Genomic DNA, 24559 nt, shown 5'->3' with positions numbered 1-24559 from the left:
CCAAGCAACAGAGTCGAAGTCAACACACAATGGGCTGCAACACGAGTCAGGAGCTGAAGACAAAGGATGGCGCCGCCATCGATGCGGTCAGTAATGGGGAACCGGAGCCGAGTGCTCCACAATTGGAGCTGGCGGATGCTGGATCAAAGTCCTCAAACAATCATACAAATCACGCCAAATCAAATTCAATTATCTCCAATGGCGACGCTAAGTCGACAACGAACGCCAATGGAGGCAGCGCAGCAACGACGACAGCAACAAATGGCATCGACCGTTCGTGCGATAAGGCGGAAATCTCAGAACTCAATGACGATGTCGAGGATGAAGGTAAGACGCCAAACTCAAATACCCATACCAAGAAATGGAATCATTCATGTACCAAAGCATTCTGTGTGTATGTTTGAGTGTGAATGTGAGTTCGCATTGTTGCTACCTTCATTATTATTTATTATGGCTGTATTTATCAACTGTACGTTGTATAGCACATCCTTATCCCTTATCTCTCTCCTTCTCGCCCTCGCTCTCTCTCTCTCTGCTTCGGATTCGAATCCAATAACGTGTTTAATGGCCTCACAAATATATATTGCTTCACATATGTACAAGAATAGGGAATACAGCTTGGAAATACGTACACACGACTTCTTTATGCGCAATACACTACACTACACTACACTACATTACACTCTGTTACATGTCCTTTTATGTTATTGTGCCTTTTGGCAAATTTGTGCAGCACTTTACTTCGTTAAGTATCCGCACTGTTGTCGCCCTTGCTCTGACCGTGACTCTTATTATGATAGCCCATGTTCCCCTGTTTATGTTATCTAATAAGCGCCGCATAAATATCTTTATGGCAGTGCTAAAAGCATGCCATAAATATATTATTAACTAGACGCACAAATTCATTGCATACTTCTTTGGGCTGAGTGCTGAGACCAAGCCTATATCGTAATGTATTCAGTTTAGAGAAACTCATATTTATTCTCAAAATTCCTACTTCATCTCCCATGGTCAGTTTGTTGTTGGTTTTTTTTGATTCATTTACATTTACCTGAATGATTTTGGACTTTCAAAAAAGTTTTAATAATTCCGGCAAATGAAGTATCCAATTTGGTAAAAACATTTGTTACAAACATCAACGCCGAACTTTTGACATTAATTTTCCCCTCCCATTCTCTTGTTCATTTTGCAACCGCAGCTATTTTTGGAAAATTTGCAAACGAATAAGAAAAACTTTTGCGGTTTATTTGCCTCAAATAATGGAAATAAAATTTCGCGCGCGAGTTGTGCCAGCAAACCGGAGGCCAAATAAAAGTGCAGAGCTGAAAAGTATGACTCATAAATTCACGGTACGTGTTTTCCCACGTGACAGTTGCAGTCGCTCCTGTCGTCCCAATGCTGGGGAATGCCACCCCTATTCCCAGTCCGACACCCCCGCCCATTACAATTCCCAGTCTCTTGCAATTCAGATAAATTGCGCAGCGACACTTTATCAGCGACCGTAAAGCGTTGTCGAGGACGACAACGAGGACAAAAAAGGACGACAGGTTCCATGGTATGCTGGTGTTGTGTTAATACCACAAATTATGATTATTGCTTAGCAATTTTGTTGTTGTACTCTGGTTGTACTGACGCAGTCGTTGCTTTTAATTTGCTAAACATTTTCATGCGTGCCTTGCCGGATTTTCATTTGCCCCTACTCCTTCCGAAGCGCAGCTGTGTTCTTTCATAAAAATATATAATATAAATGGGCAGCATTTGCTTGGCTACGCTAATTAGCGCTTAATAAATTCTTTGATGTGCTTGGGATTTAAAAGAAATTTATTTATATTGCTTCTGCAATTTTAAACGTTATATTAAAACAAATAACCAAAAAAAAAAAAGCAGGCACCTACTGAATATGCTTAGCATTTAATAAAGCATAATTTAACAAAAAGTAGATGACGTAATGTTTCAACAATTTCCATGTCTATAAAAAGTTTGAAGCTTAACATTTAGCAATGCTACATTTTTGAAAATTTAATTGCAGTTTACATTATCATATGTTGACAAATTTGGTAATGAAATTTCGAAACTGCAGTCGTAATTAAAGAAGAAAGTTATATTATGAATTAAAAATTTAAAAATATTTATTTTTTATAATTTAAGTAAACTTCTATAAAATTTTTTTAAGTAGTTTTGTTAGTTTCAATAGTTTTGATAAGCGATTAGGTGATAAGCATTTTACATTGTAAGGATCAGTATTGCAAGTGTTTTGTGTAAAAAAAAGTGTAATATACTTGCAATTTATGCCCAATTCCATTTAATATGTTTACTTTCCATTGTCTTGCATTAAATTTTATGTGCTATATGCAAAATTTGATATTTTGAAAAATTTTTAGTTGCTCGTTAAGCTTAAAGTTCTCCCTTTTTTTATGATATGCCGTTAGCAACATAAAAAGAAGAGGCAACTGCAAAGGGAATAAAACAGGACGAAAAACTACTGTGAAAGCAAGCCAACCATACAAATGCTCTTTGAGTCGTCGTCGCTTTATGGCCGGTCTTCTGTCTTTTGCCTTCTGCCTTCAGTGAGCTGTGCCAAGAACAAATTCATATTATAAACACGTAGCCAGACTCAACACATTCTGAGCATGTTTGCGTTTTTCTGTTGGCAGCAAATCAAAATAAATTAAAAAATGCGCTGCCAGCAGACTCTGAAACAGACAGAAAACAGAAAACAGCTAGTTGCAACTGCAGTTTATTCAACCCGTGATGGTGTCTAGGGAAATGCCCGAGAGCCTTTAACGCATTATCAACTAATTAATAAATGCTGGTGATGAATCGTACACGAGAACAACGATAAGTCTTATCTTTATGACTGGCCGCTCCCAAGTAGCCTTAAAACGATCTGCTCATTACCTGGCCAGAGGCTTGGTCTTACAGAAATTACGCAAATTAGCAATAAAGTTGTCAACTCATGCGAAAATCTACGCAACACACACATACACACGCAATGGTATTCGACAACGGCCTATATAAATAAGCATCCCAAAGCGGAAAGTACAAGTATCGTAAAGTATCGTAAAGGATCTCTGAGCTGCTTTTGTGCTAATGTCAAATGCAAATAGACGCTTGAGAGAGGTGCTCACATTGTTACTTTTGTTGTCATTGTTTTTGTTGTTGTTGTTTTACGTGAACAATTAAGCCATTCCTAAGTGCTGGCAGATTGTATCAAACTAAATGTGAGTGCACGACTGCGTTATACTCTCATCTATAATTGCCAAAATTCCTTAAAAGACAAGATAATTCTTGTAAAGCTTTTACGTTAATTCGAGATAAGTTCATTGAGATTAATCTCACTTGAAAATATTCACATAAATCTTACGAAAACATCAACTTGGCTGTACTCTAATGTATGATGAGAAAACTTTCAGCTATATAGCATTCAGTTGACTACATAGTTTTAAATCAATATAAATAGTTTTACTTCCAAATTTGTGACACTAAATATTGTTTTTTATTGACATTTAATATTTAAAATACACAAAAAATTAACACAAAAAATTAATTTTTAGCTAAGCATATTTTCAAGACGTTCAATTGAAATTAATAGGCTTTTTTATTGTAGTGTATATCGAAATAGCTTAGGGTGCGTGCACGAAAGCACATAATATAATTTTCATTTTTGCCTTCAACGCCAAAATGGTGGTTGTGCCGTTAGGCCAATACACAAAGCGTATACTTAATATTTTGGGCTTATCATAGATATTTGCATAAATTTAATTAAAACTGAATGCCGCAATGCTTTGAGTTTTGGTCAAAGCTTTTGAGCTACAAACGGCTTCAATTAGTTCGATTCAATACGCACACATATATATACATACATATTCAACTAGCTTGCGGGCTTGCCAGTTTCCGTTTCCGGTTGGCCATTGTGTCTTGTGTGCGTTGTGTGCGGCTTGTTAATTATGTCTCTGCTTCAGCTCAATGTGACAGGACAGAGTTCAGCAAATGTCTGTCTAATTGAGAGTAAATAGGGCGTTTTGCTTGCTCTCGACAGCCATTTGATTTATTGGTGGCTAATGCTTTCCATTTTATATTTTGTTTGCATGGCGCTCTTCGTTGAGGTGTGGCAATCTCCTCTCCATTGCCAGTGCCTTGTGTCGACGTGTTTTATGTGTTCGCAGCTCAGTTCGTTGATTTGCCTGGCAGTTTCCTTGCTAATTAAAGCACATTTTAAGGTGTGAGCTCTTTTGTTCGGTTGAAATGTATTTTGCGTAAACTATAATAAAATGTAGTCTATAATTAACCAAGAAATTCGCGTTTAAGCAGGTTACGATTTCTCTAGAAGTGAAGCAGAGAAATTCCTTTAATTACAGCACAGCATTTAGCATAAATGTTAAGTCGACTCTTAATAACTATTTTTTGTATACTTGGCATTAAGAAAATTTTTCTAAATATCTTCTTTCTCTGCTGCTTAACAAAGACACTTATCAATGCGAGAATTGCACTGCTCTACAGCTTAACAAACACAGTTTCTATTAAGGGACATTTACGGTATCAAATGAGGTCCTTTTTAATGTGCAAATTACATTAGCTAAGTAACTTCTCAAACTCATGTTTGCTTAGTGCGTGATCCAATCAGTTCGCTATTGTTCTCTTTCTACATTCTCTCCAACTCATTGGCCACATGGGGAGCTACAAATTGGTGTCCGTAAATTTTTAGGGGCAGACAAAAAAAAAAAAAAAGCAAGCATTCAAATACAAATTTAGCGTCTCCACACGGGACTATTCACAGCTCGTTTGGTCATAGCATTAGGCAAGCAGGCATAACAATATTACGTATACGCCAGAGTGAACCCTTGTGCCGGCATTTATATTAATTTGCCTTAAAAGGTGCGTCCGTCTGGCCAAAAATAGGCAGTTACGGCCTTGCCCACAAAAATTATGAAAGCCAAGTGACAGCGAGGGCAGATGGGGCAGACAGCATGTGGCTAAATGCTGCATATTTACACGAGAAAAATGCATAAAGCATGAAAATACTGAGCGCAGCCAAAATTGGACACCAGAGTCGCATTAAAGCGAAGGACAAATACCAGAAATGCGTGCCAGAATGTTATTTGATATTTTTGTCTCTGACTGGCATTCCTTACTGGCATTGAGAATAACTGGCGCCACGCACAAATTATGCATATCTTTATGTACACATAAATGTCGGCTTAGGGCGCAGTTTGCGGGGCGTGGCTTTGCCAATTGCCATTCAACAATTTGTCCGCCTGTTCATCTCTGCATCTGTCCATTTGTCCATTACTGTCCGTTCGCACTTTGTGCTCAAATGGCTTTTGAAAGCGCGCAAAAACATTTTTTAAGACGACAATTTGGAACGCGTTAACAAACGGAAATGATAAATTGACATTTTGTTAGTTATGCCCGTGGGATTTCCGTTTGCTTCATTGCCATTTAGCATTTCCTTTCCTACTTACAATTCACTTCCTTTTCTCACTTTTCAGGTCTTTCTTAACACTTCCGTAGTGACTGTTATAGACAGTTGACAGCTTATTGACGCTTTAATAAATAAATACAACAGCTGAAGCCATAACATGGAAAAGAGTGAGAGGGGTTTAATTTAACTAGCATATTCAAACAATTAATGAATTTTTCAAAAATTTTTAGAAAATGCCATAATATTTGCCAGTTCTTTAAAGACATTAAATTGCTTAAAAATTTAAATAGAATCGAAATGTCTCAGACATAATGGTATTTTACATTTAATACAAATTTATTTACCATTTCTCGAAATTCATTATTATGCAGAGGTTTACATATTTTGACTTCCAGCTAAATTTCTTTGGTATCAAATATGTTCAGAATTGAGAAAGACATATTTATTAAGAGTTCCATTTAAATTTCTTTGCTTGCAAATATGATCAGAATTGAGCAAAACAATGTCAAGTGGCACAAATCAAAAATGTCAGCCTTTTTTCTATTGCTATACCCGTCTGCTGGTTACGAATTTATTACAGAGCTATTGATATGCCTTACATTATTTATGATGTCTATCAGCAGAGTCGAAGTATTACACTGGCTGCCGCTTATGTCTGGCATTTGTCACTTGAGGGAAATATATGCGCATTTATTTGGAAATAACGCTGATGTCCTTGCACGCCGATATCAGAGCACAGGCATATCACTGTTTTGCGAATTTATCAGACATCCGTCTAACTGTGAATAATTGGCAGTGATTATTTGTTATCGGTCGCACGCTCTCAAATGAAGTATTCAAGGCAATTCCCAACGTTTTCTCTTCTAGTGTTTAATGGTTTATGCATTTTTTTCTTTCTTTTTTTTTTGGGTATTTTGTAATCATAAATGTTTTAACAACTGCAGCAAAACGTTGGCAATAAAATTTAAATGGTTTGTATCAACAATTTGTAATCTGCTTTAATGGCCAGTCATTGGAATGGAAACAGACATTGAGCTGAGTCACACAGTTTTGCTTTAGGCCAAAAAGTTATTGAAATAAAATATCAAAGCATTAATCATCATGAACAAAAAGTCACGTACTAAAAATAAACTGGCATCCATATATTCTCCTTGTATACCTAGATCTCTTCACTGAAAGCCTCTTAATATTAATGGATATATAATTATGTTAAAGGTTGCTCTAGAAACAAAGTATTATAAATAAAAACTTAGTCGGGGAAACTTTTTCGAGTCCTCAATAGAACACTCATCAGACTTTATGCTTTGTCGCACTTGGGAATGTATGTGGTTATGCTATGTCTATAGGCATTGTCTACTGTGTGTGTGTGGGTGTGTGTGTCTGTGCTATGCCTTAATCAGGCAAATATAACACAAAAGCTAATTGGACAAAGCCAATGCCACAAATAACAAACAGTTCCCCCAGCAACAAATTCCTCGGCAGCATTAGCCAAAGAGGCGACCAATAAAATGGCATCCATTGTTCTACACAGAGATGATAATGGATATTACGCACCATAAAGAGGAAATTTAATTAAAAAGTGTGTACTTAACAGCATAGCACCGACGGCAGAGCCAAAGCTCTAACAGCAATGACAGGCAATCAATAATATGTTGGGGTAGGGGCATATTACGTATACGTCATGTTTGAACGGCAATGGCAGCTGAGCTGTTGCTTCCGCTCCATAAAAATACAACAACAGGCAATAAAAACAAAAAAAACAAAGCATGAAAAAAATGAAAACAAAACAAAAACAATGTAAAGTGGCGCAAAGAAGTCAAAACATAACATTCTTTCAAGCGTGGGTTGGCAACTTTTCTTGACAAACAAAAGCGGAAATTGATTGTATTACAAAAACAACAGGAAGCAACGCTAGTTGGAAGCATATAACACTTACACACACAGACACACATAAGGGGACACATCACACTCATACATATACGTATTTACGTATATAGTTGTACTGTTTTGCTTGGGACGCCAGGACAATAAACTTGGCGCCGGTTTCAATTTTTTCCTCATTTTTGTTTTGTATTCTCGTTTTGTTGCTGTTAGCATTGTTGCCTTTTGCATAACATTCTTTATGCAATTAACTTGATTATGTTTTTGTTGGCGCTTAAATTCGGCAATAATTGTGCGCCCAGGTCGTAACTTTTTCAAGCTGATTAAAAGTTGAGCCAGCCAGGCGGCAACTCTTTGGCAATGGCAAACAAGTTGAGGCAGCTGGAAAAGAGACGTCTAACTTTTACCAGACTTTGCTTAGTTGGCAAACGTGTGTATATATATATATGTGTGTGTGGTTAGTCAGCTCTTCTTTATTATGTGCCTTAGAACAAGAGAGAGCAACCACAATCACCAAGTTTCTGAGTCTGACACATTGGAGGTGCATACCAATGAGCCATGATATTGAAAATTAACAAGCTTTTCGCTGCTACTGAATTACCATACAAGAATACATTGTTGATAAGTTTAACAATGATATGAACAATTCAATTAGTGATACGACAAGTAAATTTGTGAAAATGCAATTGCTGATGGAGATATTTTGCTCTGAAGGCATTCTCAGATATAGATATGTGAAGACAAAATGGTAATAAAACTTTGTTGTCTAACTTTAAGAATTTGGCAAACATATCCATGCACTCAGGTAGCAGTAAAATGCAAGTACTTAGGCCCAACTCAAGAGAAGACTCCACCAACTACACTTCACAACTGCCATAACTTCGAGTGCGAGTATTGTGTAACTTTTTGAGAGGCAGCACTCAACAAAAACTTCGCGAGTTGGCGTTTTATTTGGCTAGTTTCATTTTATTATGTCGTTGCCATTATTAATATTATTATTTGCTTTCTTTTTTCTTCAGTCGCACTCAAAAACTTTTTCTCTCTTCGTTTGTTCCCTATTGTCTTGTGATGTGGTTCCCTTAGTAGCTATTTATATGATTAAGGAGTTGAGTGTGTCGCAAAGACATGCGGAAATTATTCGGGAATTTGGAAAATTGATGGAGTGCTATTCTGCGGAGAAGTGAAACGCACCTTACACGTGAGTGGAAGACATCAGCACATTTCATAAAGTCGCGTGGTTGTAATCAATGCTAATAAGGAGTTGCGTGCTTGCAGGAAATTGAGTCACATATGTATAAATATAAAGCATACGCACTGTGTTACATGTCAAGAGAGAGAGAGAGTGTGTGTGTGTGTGTGTGTGCGTGCAACTTTGACTTGACTTTCACTTCGTTCGATTCATTTTATTCATAAATCTTATACGTTTCTCTTTGATATTGTACTGTTTACGCTTAATCCACTGCTCATGCACTTCACACAATGAATATATTTATGTCTATCGAATTGAAAATACATATTTTGATGGTATTTTGTTTTAATGGATTTTTCTCTGTATTTGTCTTTGTATATTTATAAATAACAATCGACACGAACAACTTAATTAAAATTTGATAAATGAAATCCGAAAATGTCGAAAAAACTCGTTCTGCAGATGACGAGCCGGAGGTGGAGATACTTATACCACATCACCATCATCATCATGGCAGCAAGAAATTCTATCGAAATCCGTTGAAAAATTTGGATCTCGATTTTAAATTCGATGTTAATTCGTTTTAGCCAGCACCAAATACAACAAGAACAACATTCACAACCACCACAACAACAACAACATCAACTGGTGTGTGTGTTTTAATAGCAGGACAATTTGTTGTTATTGTTGTGATAATTATAGATGCGCCTCCAGTTGTTGCAGCCACAAAAACGATAACAACAAACCATGCCTAGCAACCCATATATAAATCTAGTAACGGTCTAGAGAGCACGTTGTTATTTTTTCTTGTGTGTGTTGTGTTGTTGTTGCTCTACTTACATACATAGAACTCAACTACTTAAGTTAAGTGTTAAACAGCTCTGTAAAAACTGATTATAAAAGTAGTTGTCGAAGAATTCTTCCACTAACTTTGCACGTTTCTTTCAATGTATACTTTACTTTTCTACCTATAACTAATATTAATGACTAAAATTAATTCTAAATAAAAGACATTAAACATATTTAATGTGCATGCTTTTGTAAAATAAATTGTTCTTTACTTTAAATCAATTCAATACTAACATTCAAAAATAAAATACAGCTGGCAACGCTATCGTAAAGCTCTAAAAAGCTCTCTTAAATTCAAGCTCTCTCTCAATCTATGACTCTCTTTGAACTTTACTAACATTATATACATATATCTGCTAAAAGCTCTTTAAAATTTCGTTTACATATGTTTTTATATGTATATCGAAAACATTGTTGTTGTTTGTGTGCTTAAATGTGTGTACTACAGTTCAAGTTTTGAATTCGACATGCAACAAATTAATTGTAACATTATTTTTATTTTCTTTATTTACAGGTAAATATTGGCTTAAAGACTAAGAAAAATTCATATAAATGTTTGCTTATTTCAACTAATAAATAACAGGTATTTAAAGCTTTAAAATACATACCACTATTTGTGCTTTAGTTATATTATAAATACTGGGAATATTCAGCTTTGAAAGGTTCCCGTTATTCGAGCTTTCGGTTAAGCTTTCGATTAATTTACAGGACACAATTTGAGCCACAGGCTTAAGAAATACTCCAAGGTGAAAGATTTCACTCGTTTCAACCAATGAGTTTGCACTCATGATTCCTCCTGCTGAGTTAGACCTACTTTTGAAGTGCCACCCAACTACGAATGCGCCATGTTCCGATTCCAGTTTGGTCCCCAAGTCAACGGCAGTTAACAGTGACCAAAACATCGCTCGTCTAACCAACACTCGGGCGGCCACACGAATGTTAAGCAGTGCTAACAGTTACGCTTTTTAACCAAACCCGTGAGACAAACGAGGCCAGTTTCACAAATCAAGCGAGGCGTTCGGTTCGATAGGTTCAGTTGAGCTTAAAAGCGAAAGTGCGCGCGACTCAAGTAAATTTTGAATTTCAAAAAGTGTAGCATACTTTTGGGCCGAGGCAAGTTCATCAGCTACAAGTAAAAGGACTTGGACAAGGTACGAGTTTCAATTAAATTTTTTGTGATTTATAGCTTAAGCCTATGGTTGATTTCTTACCCTAATATGTTTCTTTTTTGCTGCGGTTCGTTGGTTTGTTTATCAGTTTACGAGCTGCAGGTATGTGGCCACAACATAAAATACAAAATTCCATTAAAATGTACATAGCAACATTACGACAGATATTTTTTTTTATTAAATTGTGCGCCCAGTTAAAGCATCCTAGCCATGTCCTGGGTTTGCTCCACTGACGCACAAGTCAGCTTCAGTGTGCCCATGAATAAATAAAAACTTTGTGTGCGCCATCCACACACATCTTTTCCTTTAGTCTTTTTTTTCTACATAAAAATAACATAAAATCTGGCTGGGGTCTTGCAATATTTTTTGTAGGCTTTTCAATTGGTGCTCGATGTGTATTTTGTTGAGGCTATGACATTAGTTTGGTTTCCGCTCGACTCTCTTTATCACCGCCATTTGCATCTTATCAGCCTGAAAAATGGCGCTGTTGACGGTTATTAGAATCGGCTATTTGATTTTATTTTATTTCGCATATCGCAGATCGATATACAATGGCAATTAAAAGTTCTACATTTCGATACTCCATCCGGGGACCATCCATTTGCTCCCTGCTCCCTTTTACCCTCAAAGCAACTCGGTTGACCCATTTATGTATGTGTAGCATTTTTTATGGCAGTCAATTTGTGTGTTGGACTCTTAATGATTAAGTGTTGACATTATTATAGATTTTTTGTATATCGAGGGATTTCATGATATAATTCGGACCCTTTGCCAAAGAATGATGAAACTCGTAGTTTAATTAAGTGCCGTTAAAATGGACTTTGGGCTCCTATCCTTCGTTCAGTCAAACTCAAAGTCTGGCTGTGTAAACAAAAAAGGATCCGCTTGCTTGTTTTAGTCGAAAAGGTCGGAAGTGCTAAAGAAATTTTCAGTAAATTGGGTTGTCTTAATCTCTACTTAAAATAAATTCAACTTGGGACGAGCCCTTTACCACTTCATATTACATAATATTAATATTCTGAATTAAACTGAAGTTAGTTTTAAATGTAAAAGCTTTGCAGTAAGAAAATGGTTGGCTTGTGAGTATTGTAAATAATTTAGAAAGTTTTCGTTCCACTTAAATAATTTTGGTAGTTATTGCTCTACTAAAATGGTAAGATCTGAGTACGAGTAGTTTGCAATATTTTGTAGTTATTGTAAAAAAAAATTATTATCTTCAAAATTTATAGGCGAGAATGAAGAAAATAAATAAAATTATTTAAAATTATTCAAAATATCAAACGAAAAGAAATAAGGAATGATGAATACTGGTATTAATTAAAAAATGATTTTAAACTTTTGCTTAGACAAAGTTGTCAACTAAACCATTCCCAATTGTTCATTTGCTTCGAACTACTTATATGTCTAAGCATGCGTAAATGATTAATATCTATAAGTTATATATATTTATATATTCGAAGCATATAAGCACGGCAAACATTCTTTGTTAAACTCTTGAATGGTCTGAAATGTGCTTTGAAAAATTTGCATATTTTGTTGCAAAGTTATCTGTTGTTAAAGAAGGCTCAAATATTTTCCACCTTGCGTACGACAAACAGTTTTCCACCCGCTGCTAAAACTCATCAACAATTTTCCGCGTTGACTAAAATATTTACCCCATCCCTGCTGCCAGCATCCTGGCCCATTCTTCTCGTTAAAAAATGCCAAAAGAGACAAAGTAAAAATTAAATATTCAATTTTAGCCGCTGGCTGCCACGACACCAAAAATATTTGTAACGAAATGTTAAAGTTTTTGGTAACCCCATCCCCCATTTCACCCAAAGTGCAAACAAATAAGCAACATGCAACGGATGTTGGATGGAACCGAACGGAACTGAAAACTCTGGGAATGACACATGACCTACAACGTTTTGTTATTTCTTTTTGGCGCTCACTTTTTTATTCTTTCGTTGAAATATATTTTTATGACTTGCTTTACGTGCCCGCGACTCAAAGCAAATATGCCAACACACAGAGTGTAAAGGGGGAAAGGGGAGAACACTGAAAAGGTACAACACTAACAACAACAAACAACATTGCCTTTGACTTGCCAATCAATCATTGCCAACTAAAATTTAACGCATAATTTGCACAAAAATGTGCGCGATAAAAGAAACTTTTATGAGTTATGCCCAAAATGTAAATAAATTAAAAAATAAATAAAAGTGATGGATACGCTGTTAAATCACAAAAGTAGATTTCTGAAAAAAATATTACAAAAACTATGTGGCGAGTATATTCAAAAGAAATTTACAATAATTTCCCCATAAATTTGGGCTTATGACAGATGCCATTTGAAATTGTGGACAAAATTTGCAAAAAATTTTCACGGAAGCTGTAAATTTTTGTTGGCTTATCCTGGAAAGGGAAGCCAACACTAAACTAACTTTATGTACTGCACGTGGCGAAAACTTCCAACATTATAGCTTCTCCTTTAGCTCGTGTTCCCACTCTGGCTTCTGCTCCTGTTTTTGGGGGCGTTGCATTTGCGGTCAGCCAAAAATGTTTATGGTCTTGGCTTGGAAATTGCCTTTGTTACTGCGTGAGCTTCCTCCTGCTCTTCCTGCTGAGGCTGGAGAGAGAGTGAGAGAGAGAGAGGCGTTGATATTGCTACTGCAGTAAGTTTCACCTCTTAATGTGCCAGCTAAGTGAGTACTTAAAATGCCGTTAAGCATCTTCTTAGGTATGTGCTAATATACTCATGTGTCAGCAGCAATTATTTGCCAGAACAACGATGTTGTCAGCTTTAGCCAACTGGAAAGTGGAAAAGAAAGGAAGATAATAGGGAAACTAAAACTGCAATATGTAATTTCCATATATTTACATAAAAAGAATTGCATCTTCTTTAAGGAAAATAATATATTTTAATGTCTTTCAAGAACCGAAAATCGAAAAGCTTGTGCCGTACGGTTGTGATAAAGTTTGCTAGATCAATGAGTTGACAAACTTCCAACTGTCATAACTTGAAGAAAACTGACGCGATTTTCAATCGGAATGTCATTTTGATCATGATTTGGTTTCCTAATTTATACTGCATTTAAATTTTTTGCATTTTGAAAATTTTTTTATTTTTCTACGATCGAAGCCATGGTTCTATTTTGATGGTAAGGGTCCCCCCTTTGATATTTTGAAAATTCAAAATTTTAAATCTCATGTTTTTACTTTTAATCAACTCCTTATATCGTCATTAGTATAAAACGACACTTTAAACTTGTTTCTAAGGACTTTCATTATTTTGTAAAAAATCATGTCAAAAATAAGAAATATTTTGACTTGTAAAGTTGCTAGGTCAGAGGCATGAGCAACTTCGAAGTGTCATAACTTTGGCAAAACTTCAAGCAGAATGTCATTTTTAACATGGTTTGGCATCCTAATTTATTCTGCATTCAAATTTTATTCATTCGTTCAAAAATTTTATTCCTCTGAATCTAGATATTTACTTCGATGTCATACACTTATTAAGTCGATATCGATTTGCGAATTTTCCCAGTACATATATTGACAATTTGGCATATCGTAGATAGTTGCCTTTCATGTTTTCATTCAATAACCGACGAAAACGACCACGCAACAACTGTGTTTACATAACGAACTGAAGTGCTCTTCACTCTGTGCAGCATCCATAAAGTTGGCAACTGCCTCTGACTTATCTTGCCACATGACTGCTCAATATATAAATATAAATATATTCGTCGATGATACTTGCAAAAAAGCCCTTGTCAAAGTTCTGTTAGCCCGGCAGCTGTACACGACTTTAATTTGTTATAATCCCACGGCTCTGGCGGGGTGTGGTGTGGTAGGCGGTGGCATAATGTTGGAAAAGTCAAAGCCAAACTGAAAGTCAAGGCATTTTAAATATGTCATACAGATACAAATACATCCGAGCACTCACACATTCACATAGAGACACATGGAGTTATCAATTTCACAAAGGAAATCATTCAGGCACACAAAAAGCGAAGCACAGCATCATTGTCCTGACAGTATTTCATATTGTGTGTGTGGGTGTGTGTGTGTGTGTGAGAGTGTTGGTTTTTCTGTTTATACAAATGTCAAATGGCAAGGAAGCCTTTAGATTGGCCATCTTACACACACACACACCCATACACACGCTTGCACAACCACTCACAAAGACAGACAACAAATTGGCTACGTGTCTGCTTTGACCAATGATTCCCTGACTCTGACTTCTACTGCGCATTCAGTTTGATATAATTCAATTTCAAATATACAATGACAGCAGAATGCATAGCAAAGTCGTACAAGATATATAGCATACTTATGCGCACATCAGACTGGGCTTATCTCACAAAAAGAAATACACAGAAATGTTTTATCACATAAGCAAAAACCTCAAACAAGCTCGTCAAATCATGTTACAAATTGTCAGAGGTTAATGCCTGACAGATGTTGCCATAACGAATCTTTTAGTTGGCCATTTTTTACGCACACACATAAAAAACCACAAACACACACACATCAACACGCAGTCATAATTAAAGCCAGAGTAAACAGTTGCTTTCTGTTTAGTCTTCTCGTGTCCATCCATTTAGTCAATCAGCGCTCAAAAAGGCTAGAGTTCGGATGCAAACAGTTACACAGGCACGCCCACCTTCACAACCATCTGCTGTGCCACAGCCAGAAATACACACATTGCGTATACGCCCAGTCTGCCAACAAGCTGAGGCCATCGCCAGGGTTGCGTTGCCCCAAAACTGCCGCTGGCCATTAACATAGGTGTGTGTGTGTGTGTTTGACTTTGCATATCTAACGGTTAGCTGCCAGTCTGCACCACTTACATACATTTAAGTGCAAAGCTGCCACTGTCGACTGTTCCTGCCCCGACTACGTACTTGGCCTGGTCATGGCTCGCGGTTTCCATCAAAGTGCCCAAGTTAGTTGACTGCTTGCTGGAGCGATAGCTAAGTAAACCTTATGAAAAGCTAGCAGAGTGTGCGACGCATTAAAGTCGCTCTCAACGTTGTTATACCAAGAATTGCAGGTGACTTTTTAGTTGAGCAGCACATTTAGATTCTACGAAAAATTGAATTACTATTTAACTTTGATCGAAATTAAATGACATTGTTGACATTTTCTGACAACTACCTTAAAAGTTCTGAAGTAGGTATGAGAGTATGGCAGTAATGCAGTAAATATAACAGTATAAGAAAGCATAGAAAAACATGAAATAAGTCGGTTTAACACGATAATCGCGATAGTGATGATATGAAAGACTCGCGTGTTGCATACTTGCCAGTTTGCAGTTCGTGTTTGTGTCGTGTTAGTTGGGAAATAATTTGGCAGACGCTCAGCTCTAGTTTCAATTGACATGATTTGCGATCACTACCATGGCCAAATCTCTGGGAACCAATGCCAATTACAGTATTGTAAACGATAAAAATCTGTTTATTTACGAAATTTGTGTGTGTCCTTATGGCAATTAATAAAAGAGCAAATGTCGATGTCCGGCGGCTGTTCGACTTGTGTTGTGTTGTCCTCTAAGTGCCCGGCAATTTAATGCCACACTTTTGACGCTGGACGCCATTTATCTATGCTGCGACAGCGGATTCAATTAAATATTGAAACACGAGGCTAATAAATTAGGAACACGAACGAATGCAGAACACTGGCCTGTTCCATTCATGCTCATGAATAAGTATGACCCACATTGGCCGGAAATCGTGTAAATCTACAAATTACCTTAATATTTAATAACAATGGAATGGGTCAACACAAAAGCTCGAAACAACAAACACGCAAACTTTTAACGAGCCGTAATCGAAGTGGCCAAGATTTATGCGTCCCGTTGGCAAGCTGGGCAAATGGACGACGCAGGTGCTTTGACCATTGGGGGTCTGGATTGGATATTGGGGAGTGAGTATTGAATTTGGGGTAAACCCCTTTTTGGGCAAATCATAATTCATTTGCTGCCTCGACTGCCTCTGATAAAAGCCAACAACAATGGAGGCCCAAATGTAATTTCCTTACCTGCGTCCATTGTCTGGCTGGCATTCGCCGTTGATTCACTGTCAATAAAATCAAATTTATTTCTCTTACGCATTTTCGCTCATTACTTGAACGCTTAATGGGATCTATATTAGACTGGCAAATGGAGCGTCAAGTCGTGAGTTTTGATATTACAACCGCAACGCAGTCAGCCAGGAAATTGAAACGGAAATTTTAAAATTTATCAGCCCATGAATTTGTATTTGGTTTGGCGTTTTCTTTTGTTAACGAAAAATGCGTAACTTAATGATTTAGATAAGCATTCAGCTGTAAGAGCTATCAAGGAATTTAAGAAATTTAATATCAATTGGAATTTCCCAGATTTAACTGCAAAAATACATGCTCAGCTTGCAGCTTATCAAATTGTATTGTAACCATATTTAAATTTTAGCAACATCCTCATCAGCTTAACTTACATAGTTGATTCTATTGCTAGATACTTTCGACTTTCTTTATATTGAAAAATGAACTGACTGCATCAATAGCATCGGAAACAACAATAACAATGCCGACAACGGGGCAACTTTAATACAATATATTGGCAAAGTTCAAAGTATGCAAAGTCGGAAGCAAAGAACATGCCCCATGCCACATGCCCCATGCCCCATGCCACAACTGGCAACTGACAGCAGCAACCTTGTCATGGTCGACATATCAGCGGTGCCTTGAGCCGGACACAAGTAAAATTCTTGTGGTTGGGAGTACTCAAGTTTCAGTTACCCTATATAGAGTTGTGTTAACTTTTTCATATATATTTGTTGTTGAACATACTACGAGTTGTGTAATAATCTATCCACTTGGCTCATTTGGCACAGGGTATAGGCGAAGACGTGTGAAGTGAATGGAAACTTTGTTGAATATTATTTGATACTGTTAGTTGACTTGCAAGGCAGCTGCTTGTCTTGCCCATCAGACCATCAGTTCGTCCATCTGGCAAGCAGTCAATAAGTCATTCAATCGGTCAGTCAGTCAGTCAGTCAATCAATCAGTCAGTCAGTCATTCACTCGAGCATGTATTTCCTTCCTTTCTGCGCTGCAGCGCAGAATTTCCGTTTCAATGCACTCTGATTGAAAGTCTTACGTTCTTATGTGGCCCTTGTCGACGTGTGTCGCATTGAAGGACCCCGCGTCCTCATCCGCCTCCCTCCCCTCCCCTCCCCACTTCCCTTGCAATTTTAATGTGCAGTGACGTAGATGCAATCGCTGATAATGCCAAACGACCCCTTTTCGATAAGGCGCCAATTCAAATAAACTTAACAAAACGGAGGACAAAAGAAATTTGCACACGCCGAATATTAAATACACTTACCGACAATAGAAGATGTCTATCTAAAAGTGAACTCATTTATAGACGAATGCTTAGTTAGATAATCAATGAATAGACGTGTATGTGTAATGACATTGACATATTGTGTCGTTTTCACTCGTGAGGGCATAAACTATGTCAATTTCCAACCCACAACCTCCCACTATCAGTATCCGTATCCGTATTTGTATCCGTATCCACATTCCCATCTGTCAATGTCTCCTTTGTTGCATGTCCTCAATGCAACTGCTGCTTGCGACCTCTTCAACCAGACAATGTGACAACGCGTTCTTATTTAGCCTTTGTTAAACTGCACCCTTAAAAAGTTTTTCTAGTTGTCTTACTATCGGTTAAGTGTCTAATTAAATTGAGCTTTTAAGGCGTCCTAATTTTTCAGTATCGCAAGAGCAAAGTTAAATCTCACGGCTGCAATTTCGATGTGGCGAGAGAATTGCTTTTACTTTAATTGGATTTGAATTGTCGTCGTCGGTGTTTTCTCAGGGTCACGCACCCACACCTGGTTGTGGTTCCAAGTGCTCTCTCTCTCTCTCTCTCTATTACTTTCTCTCTTTGGCTGGCACTTCACGGCAAAGTGCATAAAAAGCGCGCCAACTATTTGTCCGGACTTTGCCATCGCCCTTGGTAAATTTTCTTGATTTTTCTCTTTCTCTCTCCTTCTTATTTATTTGCTTTACGGCATGTTTGCGCCCATAACTGTAAATCCGTTTTTATTATCCGCTTTTCAAATGAGCACGACCTCCTCCTGGCGAAAGAGCCAAAACCAAAGCCAGCGCTTTTCACATATTTCGTGTGTAAATACGAGCAAAAAATAAATTAAAGCGTGTCTGAAATATTTGTAAGTGTATATTTAGAAGCTGTGCAAAAGTAAACTGAAAACGAACGTATTAAATAAATAAATAAATCTTGAAATAATAAAATATTAATAGTTAACTATACGAAAAAAATATTTTATCTAAAGTAAAATTAAAACATTGTTTGTTTTATTGATTGCTAAACTTGAAGAATTTTATAAAATTATTTTAATATGCATTAATTGTTCATTTCACTATTTTACATTTGTCAGTAATTAAATAAGCATGTTATCCAAAATACTTGTAATATATTTCATATCTATGTGTGTCTAAGTAAATATGGAGTACAGAGTATTTCCTAGTCGTACACTTACCACTTGTTCAATTTGTACTCAGTCCTCGCGGCGCTGTCTACAAATTGGGCGCTTCTACATTCATTTCATGCCGTTATCCATAAACTTGAAACTCTGAACCAGGAAACTCGGCACCACCCTCAGCTATTTTGTTTATTATTTTTGCGCTAGTTTGACTTTTGCAACTAAAAATTATTATGGCTACAAACGGCAAATACAAACGGAAGCTATGTTTATTTATCATATAGCTGAAGTGGTGAAGAAATGGAAGAGCACACATGGATAGGGATATGGTTATGAAAGAGCAAAGAGACTGATTTATGGTCATACAACAAGAAAACAACTAGAGTATGAGATAGCCGAAATGTACAGAACAAAATAAATCCTTTTGAATGTGGCTTTAATAGGAAAGCATTTATGGAATTTGTGGTAAAGTAGCTGAGCAAATATTCGAAGAAATTTCTCTGCCCCCACAATTTTTGTTTATGTATGCACAGTTTTGTGAAGACATTATATTGGCTGAAAAATTGCTTGGAAGTTGAACTATTTAAGGAAAAACAAATATCAGAGATTTGGTAACAATTCAGAATACATTTACATATTGAATTAATATAATTTAATTCATCATCATAGTGTTCTCATATTAAACATTTACATTATTAGCAACAATACAGATATACTGTTAAATAAATTTAAAAATATTCCAGATGAAAGGGAAATATTCACTACATTTTATTATTTGCTAATTATGTACTCAATAAGGTCAGAAATTACTTACTTTGAATACCATTTCAATGAAATATTTTTGAAGAAAATAAATAAATTATTATTCCTGTTTTTTATTAAGTAACATTTTAAATTACTCTTCAGATAACTATCAAATTAACAGCTCAGTTTGATTAATCTGATTTAAGTCGATGATATTTTAATTTCCTGTTTTATCAGATATTCAATCACTTGGGAGTCTTCTCTCATCCACTTGAAGGCTGTCAACACCGACAAATTGCTTCCAGCAGTTTGATTTATATTTATACATATTTATATATGTATTGTTTACTATCGAATTTAAAATTTAATTACATCTGCAAGCAGCTGCTGCATTTTCTCATTATGTGGCAAACAAACCTGTAAGCCGAATTTGCCCACGAGGCACAAATCCAAAATTGTTGACGAGAAAACAGAAGTAGACGGAGTCGGTCCAACTGAGACGGCTAAAACAGCAGTTGGAATAGCTTAAAGGCTTTAATTGAATTTAATATTTAATTTGCCAAAAATATTTAAATGTAGAGGGAAATCAATTTGCAAACAAGCTCAAAATTCAATGTCACAGGGGAACTGAGGAGAGACACTGTCAAGTACTGATTAGAGCAGAATTATGTATGCATTTTCTGATTGGATTGAGTTATATAATTTGTGATGACAGTTCATTTGGCATTTTTTTCATTTAATCAATCTTTTGCTAAAGTTCATAATCAAATTCAGTTGATAATTGAATTCTTAATTTCTGCACTCTCATGCTTTCTAATCTTTGCACAACTTTTATCCGTCAGTGATAAACAGTTGATAAACATTTTGAGTGGCACTCAAATTTGTTAGCTACACTTGTCAAAATTGCTAACATACACACACATGCATTTATAAAGACAAACACAAATACAAATACGTGCGAAATTCGTTTTCACTTCGTACAGTTCTGTCATAATCAAGCATTTGAAATTTTAGTGACTGCCACTTTATGTTGCCCCACTTTGTGGCGTTGCGCGGAAATTAGTTGGCGGTGTCGTAAAGCTTTTCCCGCTTTGCGCATTTTTAAAGTTATCCAAATGAAAAGCTCTTACCTCATCTTCCCCCCTATCTGCTCAGCCCATCCACAAGTTGACGATGATGATGCGCCTCTTTATGCCTGGCTTGTGGATCGTTTGAGCACTTCTCGTTATACCCTTTAGCTATAAATTGCAGTAAAGGGCATCTTCAAACATAGTTTTTAATGTGAGTATTTTCGATAACTTAAAATTGAACTAAACTAAGCTTAGTACATCAAAATTTCAGAAATTTATCTTAGTTAGAGTGACAAATTTTGGCTTAGAAGGTATCTATTACTCGAGCACTCTTTATCAATGCTTTCTAAGTTGCTTCCTCTGTTGTTAGTGTTTTTTTTTTGTTGAACTAGTTGTCTTGGGCTATTGATGAGCTGTTGTTCTTTCATTTCCATTGTGTTTGCATGCGCCACAAAACGGCACTTGAGACTAGTTTCGTTCTTTTCTACATGCCCCATGTTTGTTGGCATTACAATGTTTGCTTGCCCCTCTGCAGAGCACTCTGTTATGACTCTTTTGGGCTTAAGAGCGTGGAGTTAATTTAATTCTGTGTTCTTGCTTAATTGAGTGGTCGGTCAAGCCGCAGTTGTGTAAGAGTAAATGGATATAAAATGTAGCTACAATCTAAGCATGGGATTGGGAATTAAATCTGCCGTAGACCAAAAGAATAACTAGAAATGGGATGTACTCTTATTGAGTTTCTTTGTTCTATTTCCAAGACAAATTAATATCTATGATTAAATTTTTTTTTTAAGTGCGTTTTTTACAACTTTTCTCTTTTCTGTTATTATATTATACATTGTATTTTCTTTTTTAAAATAACTATTATTGAAATTTACTTAATTGTTTAATTTATAATTCAACGTTGATTTAATAAGCGCAGTTGAAAAGTCACGAGCTCTTTTCTTAACCCATTAGGGAAATGTCACTTTTGTTAATTTATACTGACATTCGAATGAGTACGTGTATATAAACCACATAATACGATGGCCTAGCACACACTCACACTATACCACACACATTTATAAGAACATACTTATATAATCACCACAAATAACACTGACAAAATGGCGACATAAAACAATGTAATGGAAACCTGTGCACGTGGCCCAAGTTTAAGTATAAATTACCACAATAAATATAAGCTCAGCCATCGGGCAACAATAATGCCAACTACAATAATAAAAAAAACAACTATTATAAAGAACACCAGCAACAACAACAACCACAACAACGTGCGTAAGCACAAGGGCCTTTCCTATAATGGCCTGAAAACAAAAAAGGCAACGGAAACTGTTGTACAGCAACGCAATGAGAACAGAATGAAAAGCGAACAACAAGCTGCTAAGAGCAATACGAAGAAAATGAAGAGGAAGATTTTCCACGTAAGCGTGACGTGTCGTAAGTTTTATACGATGTGAAAATGAAATTTTCGCATGTCAGCGTTGAATTAATTTTCATTTTTTATTTTTTTTTTGTGCCATCGCTCATTGCGTAATAAATACAGCCAGAGGAAAAAGATCTCAACAGGTGGCATTTATTTAATATTGTTTGATGAAAATCAACGTTGCTGTTTTATAAACAAGTTGAAATTATTTTTGCAGTTGATATTTTAAGCTGCGCCGGAAAGTATGCAGCTTTTTTTTGTATTTTGCAGAATAATGTAGAATGTAATTTCCGGAATTGTTAATATGCCGCCCAAAGGCTTCAATTGCAATTTTCTCGCGCAATTTCATGGACATTAACAAGAATATGATTCTTGGCCAGCAAATTGCATTTTGGCGTGCCTGGCACACAGTTACCTTACACGAACTTTGTCCTTTCGCTCCGACTCCCACTTTTAATCCCATTCCCAGCCCACACTGCAGATGCGACTTCAAGCTCATTGCACTTGGTTTTTATGAGCCTGTTCTGGCGTCATCGGCATAATAAGTTCCAATTTCAATTGTCCTTAACGTGCCGCCAACAAAAGGACACCGCAAAGAGAGCAAGAGAGAGAAAGAAAACTGGTAACAAATGCTGCAATAGTAACCATAACCATTACCACTTCCCTCTTTGCATTTGACTCTATTCTTTATTAACCAGCAACAGAGTGTTTCTGCCTCTGTGTCTTATGCCCTTTAATAAAAAACAGAAAGGGTATGCTGAGCACGTGTGCACCTTTTCAGCAAAACTGGACTGTGCTTAGTACAAAGTATTTCAAAGTCGTGTATAGCATTTCCACAAAACTCCCAGTGTTCTTTCTACCACATAGCTTTTTTTTTTGGTCGTGCGCGAGTTTGCAAAAGAAAGGAAATAAATTCTAGAAATATTATTTTTTGGCAACTTTTGTTCTACTTCGACGCCCATTGCTTGTGGGCAGTTTTAATTTTGTTGGAAACTTTTGCCGTGCGAGCTTTGTGCAACATTTTAATAATAAATATGTACTCGTATATGTATTTACGTGGCAGCATTTATATTTTGGGTTTATAAATAGACAGGAAATGGTGTAATGGACGCTCAAGGAAGTGCAAAAAGTTATGTTATGCTTGCGGGAAATGCTTTCAAAAATTCTAATGCTGCTGAAGAAGTGGCTAAAGGGTAGATTTTAATATGTTAAAAGATTCTAGCGCTAGGAATACAAGAATGTAATTAAATTTTTGCAACTTTCTCATTTCAAGCAATGTAATTACTGGACAACATTGAAATCATCTCTTCAAACAAAACAGATTTTGTAAATTAAAACTTTGCACAAGATTTCTTCATTTCAGTGCACAATTTAGTTAACAAATTTCTAGAGCTTAGCAACACAACACGTAATCAAATTGTCAACAAATGGATTCTTTTTTTTTTTTTTTTTGCTTGGCACGTGACCAACGTGACCCTGGATCCGACACGAGTAGGCTCTGAGACTTGGAGTGTGTCGAGCTGTGCTTTTGCCTCACGCTGGCATTTTCATAATTTTCAAAGCTCTGCGCATTGCATATCAAATAGTTTGCCTTTTGTTTGCCTTTCGAAATTTCTATGTCTCGACTGAAGGAATATTTGACTTGCAGACTGGCTTGACTAGCTGACTGACTGACTGGCATACGGAGCGTATGCGCATTTAAATGCCAACGGGCTGAGAGAGAGTTTCGAGCAGCTGTCGAAAGTTTACACAGTCTGTCAATCAGTGCATCGATCGAGTGTTGACTGTCGAATTAAGCGCTCAACTTGCTGCTTAATTGAAATTGATTCTGTCCACAATTGGCATGTTTTTTTATACTTAAAAACATATATGATATTGTACATTTACTTTATTCGTGTTATTTATTTAATCTTGAATAAAAAAATATTTCAAAAGAAATTGAAAAAATTACTGCATATTTAATGGCAATAGAATTTAATTAATAATTGTTTATTTTTATAATTGCAAAATATAAATAATAATAATTATATTCAAAGGCAAACGCGCTCGCTAATCCCACCTATGAGTAAATCCCTTTAGAAAATGCTTATCGAGTCGAATTTAATTATGCAAAGCTTGCTTATAATGAGCTTTTCGTGTCTCGATGCTTAACGTGGTCAAGTTTGCCTAATTTATGGACACATTTGACTTTTGGTAGGCCCCTTAATTAAAGCTGACCATGCTGAACGATTAAGCGAACCCATACAAATTACTTCACATAAATTCTATTAATTCTCCCATTGCTGTGGAATTGCTCTGTACACAGTGTGTCTGTTTTTATTTGTCATGG

The 24559-nt window shown here is 36.4% G+C and overlaps 1 protein-coding gene and 1 long non-coding RNA gene across 3 annotated transcripts in view; one reads left to right on the top strand and one right to left on the bottom strand.

The window, feature by feature from the left end:
- Nucleotides 1–24559, top strand: part of LOC117784748 — a 40323-nt gene continuing 15764 nt past the window's right edge. Inside the window, exon 1 of one of the 2 annotated variants that reach the window (XM_034622556.1) lies at nucleotides 1–327. In XM_034622556.1, the coding sequence (XP_034478447.1) occupies nucleotides 30–327 (298 nt within the window). In that variant the 5' untranslated portion in view covers nucleotides 1–29. Of the gene's footprint in view, nucleotides 328–10331; nucleotides 10493–24559 lie in introns of those variants that run through there. The other variant, XM_034622557.1, reaches the window with a different exon arrangement.
- On the bottom strand, nucleotides 12763–15504 carry LOC117784749. The gene is made up of 2 exons (XR_004617446.1): nucleotides 15349–15504; nucleotides 12763–13121 (listed from the first exon to the last, which is right to left on the bottom strand). It is a non-coding gene; the product is annotated as an uncharacterized LOC117784749 (long non-coding RNA).

Source organism: Drosophila innubila, assembly GCF_004354385.1.
Source record: "Drosophila innubila isolate TH190305 chromosome 2R unlocalized genomic scaffold, UK_Dinn_1.0 1_C_2R, whole genome shotgun sequence".
In the NCBI taxonomy this organism is placed as follows: Eukaryota; Metazoa; Arthropoda; class Insecta; order Diptera; family Drosophilidae; genus Drosophila; species Drosophila innubila.
This window is presented reverse-complemented; position numbering and strand designations above follow the sequence as displayed.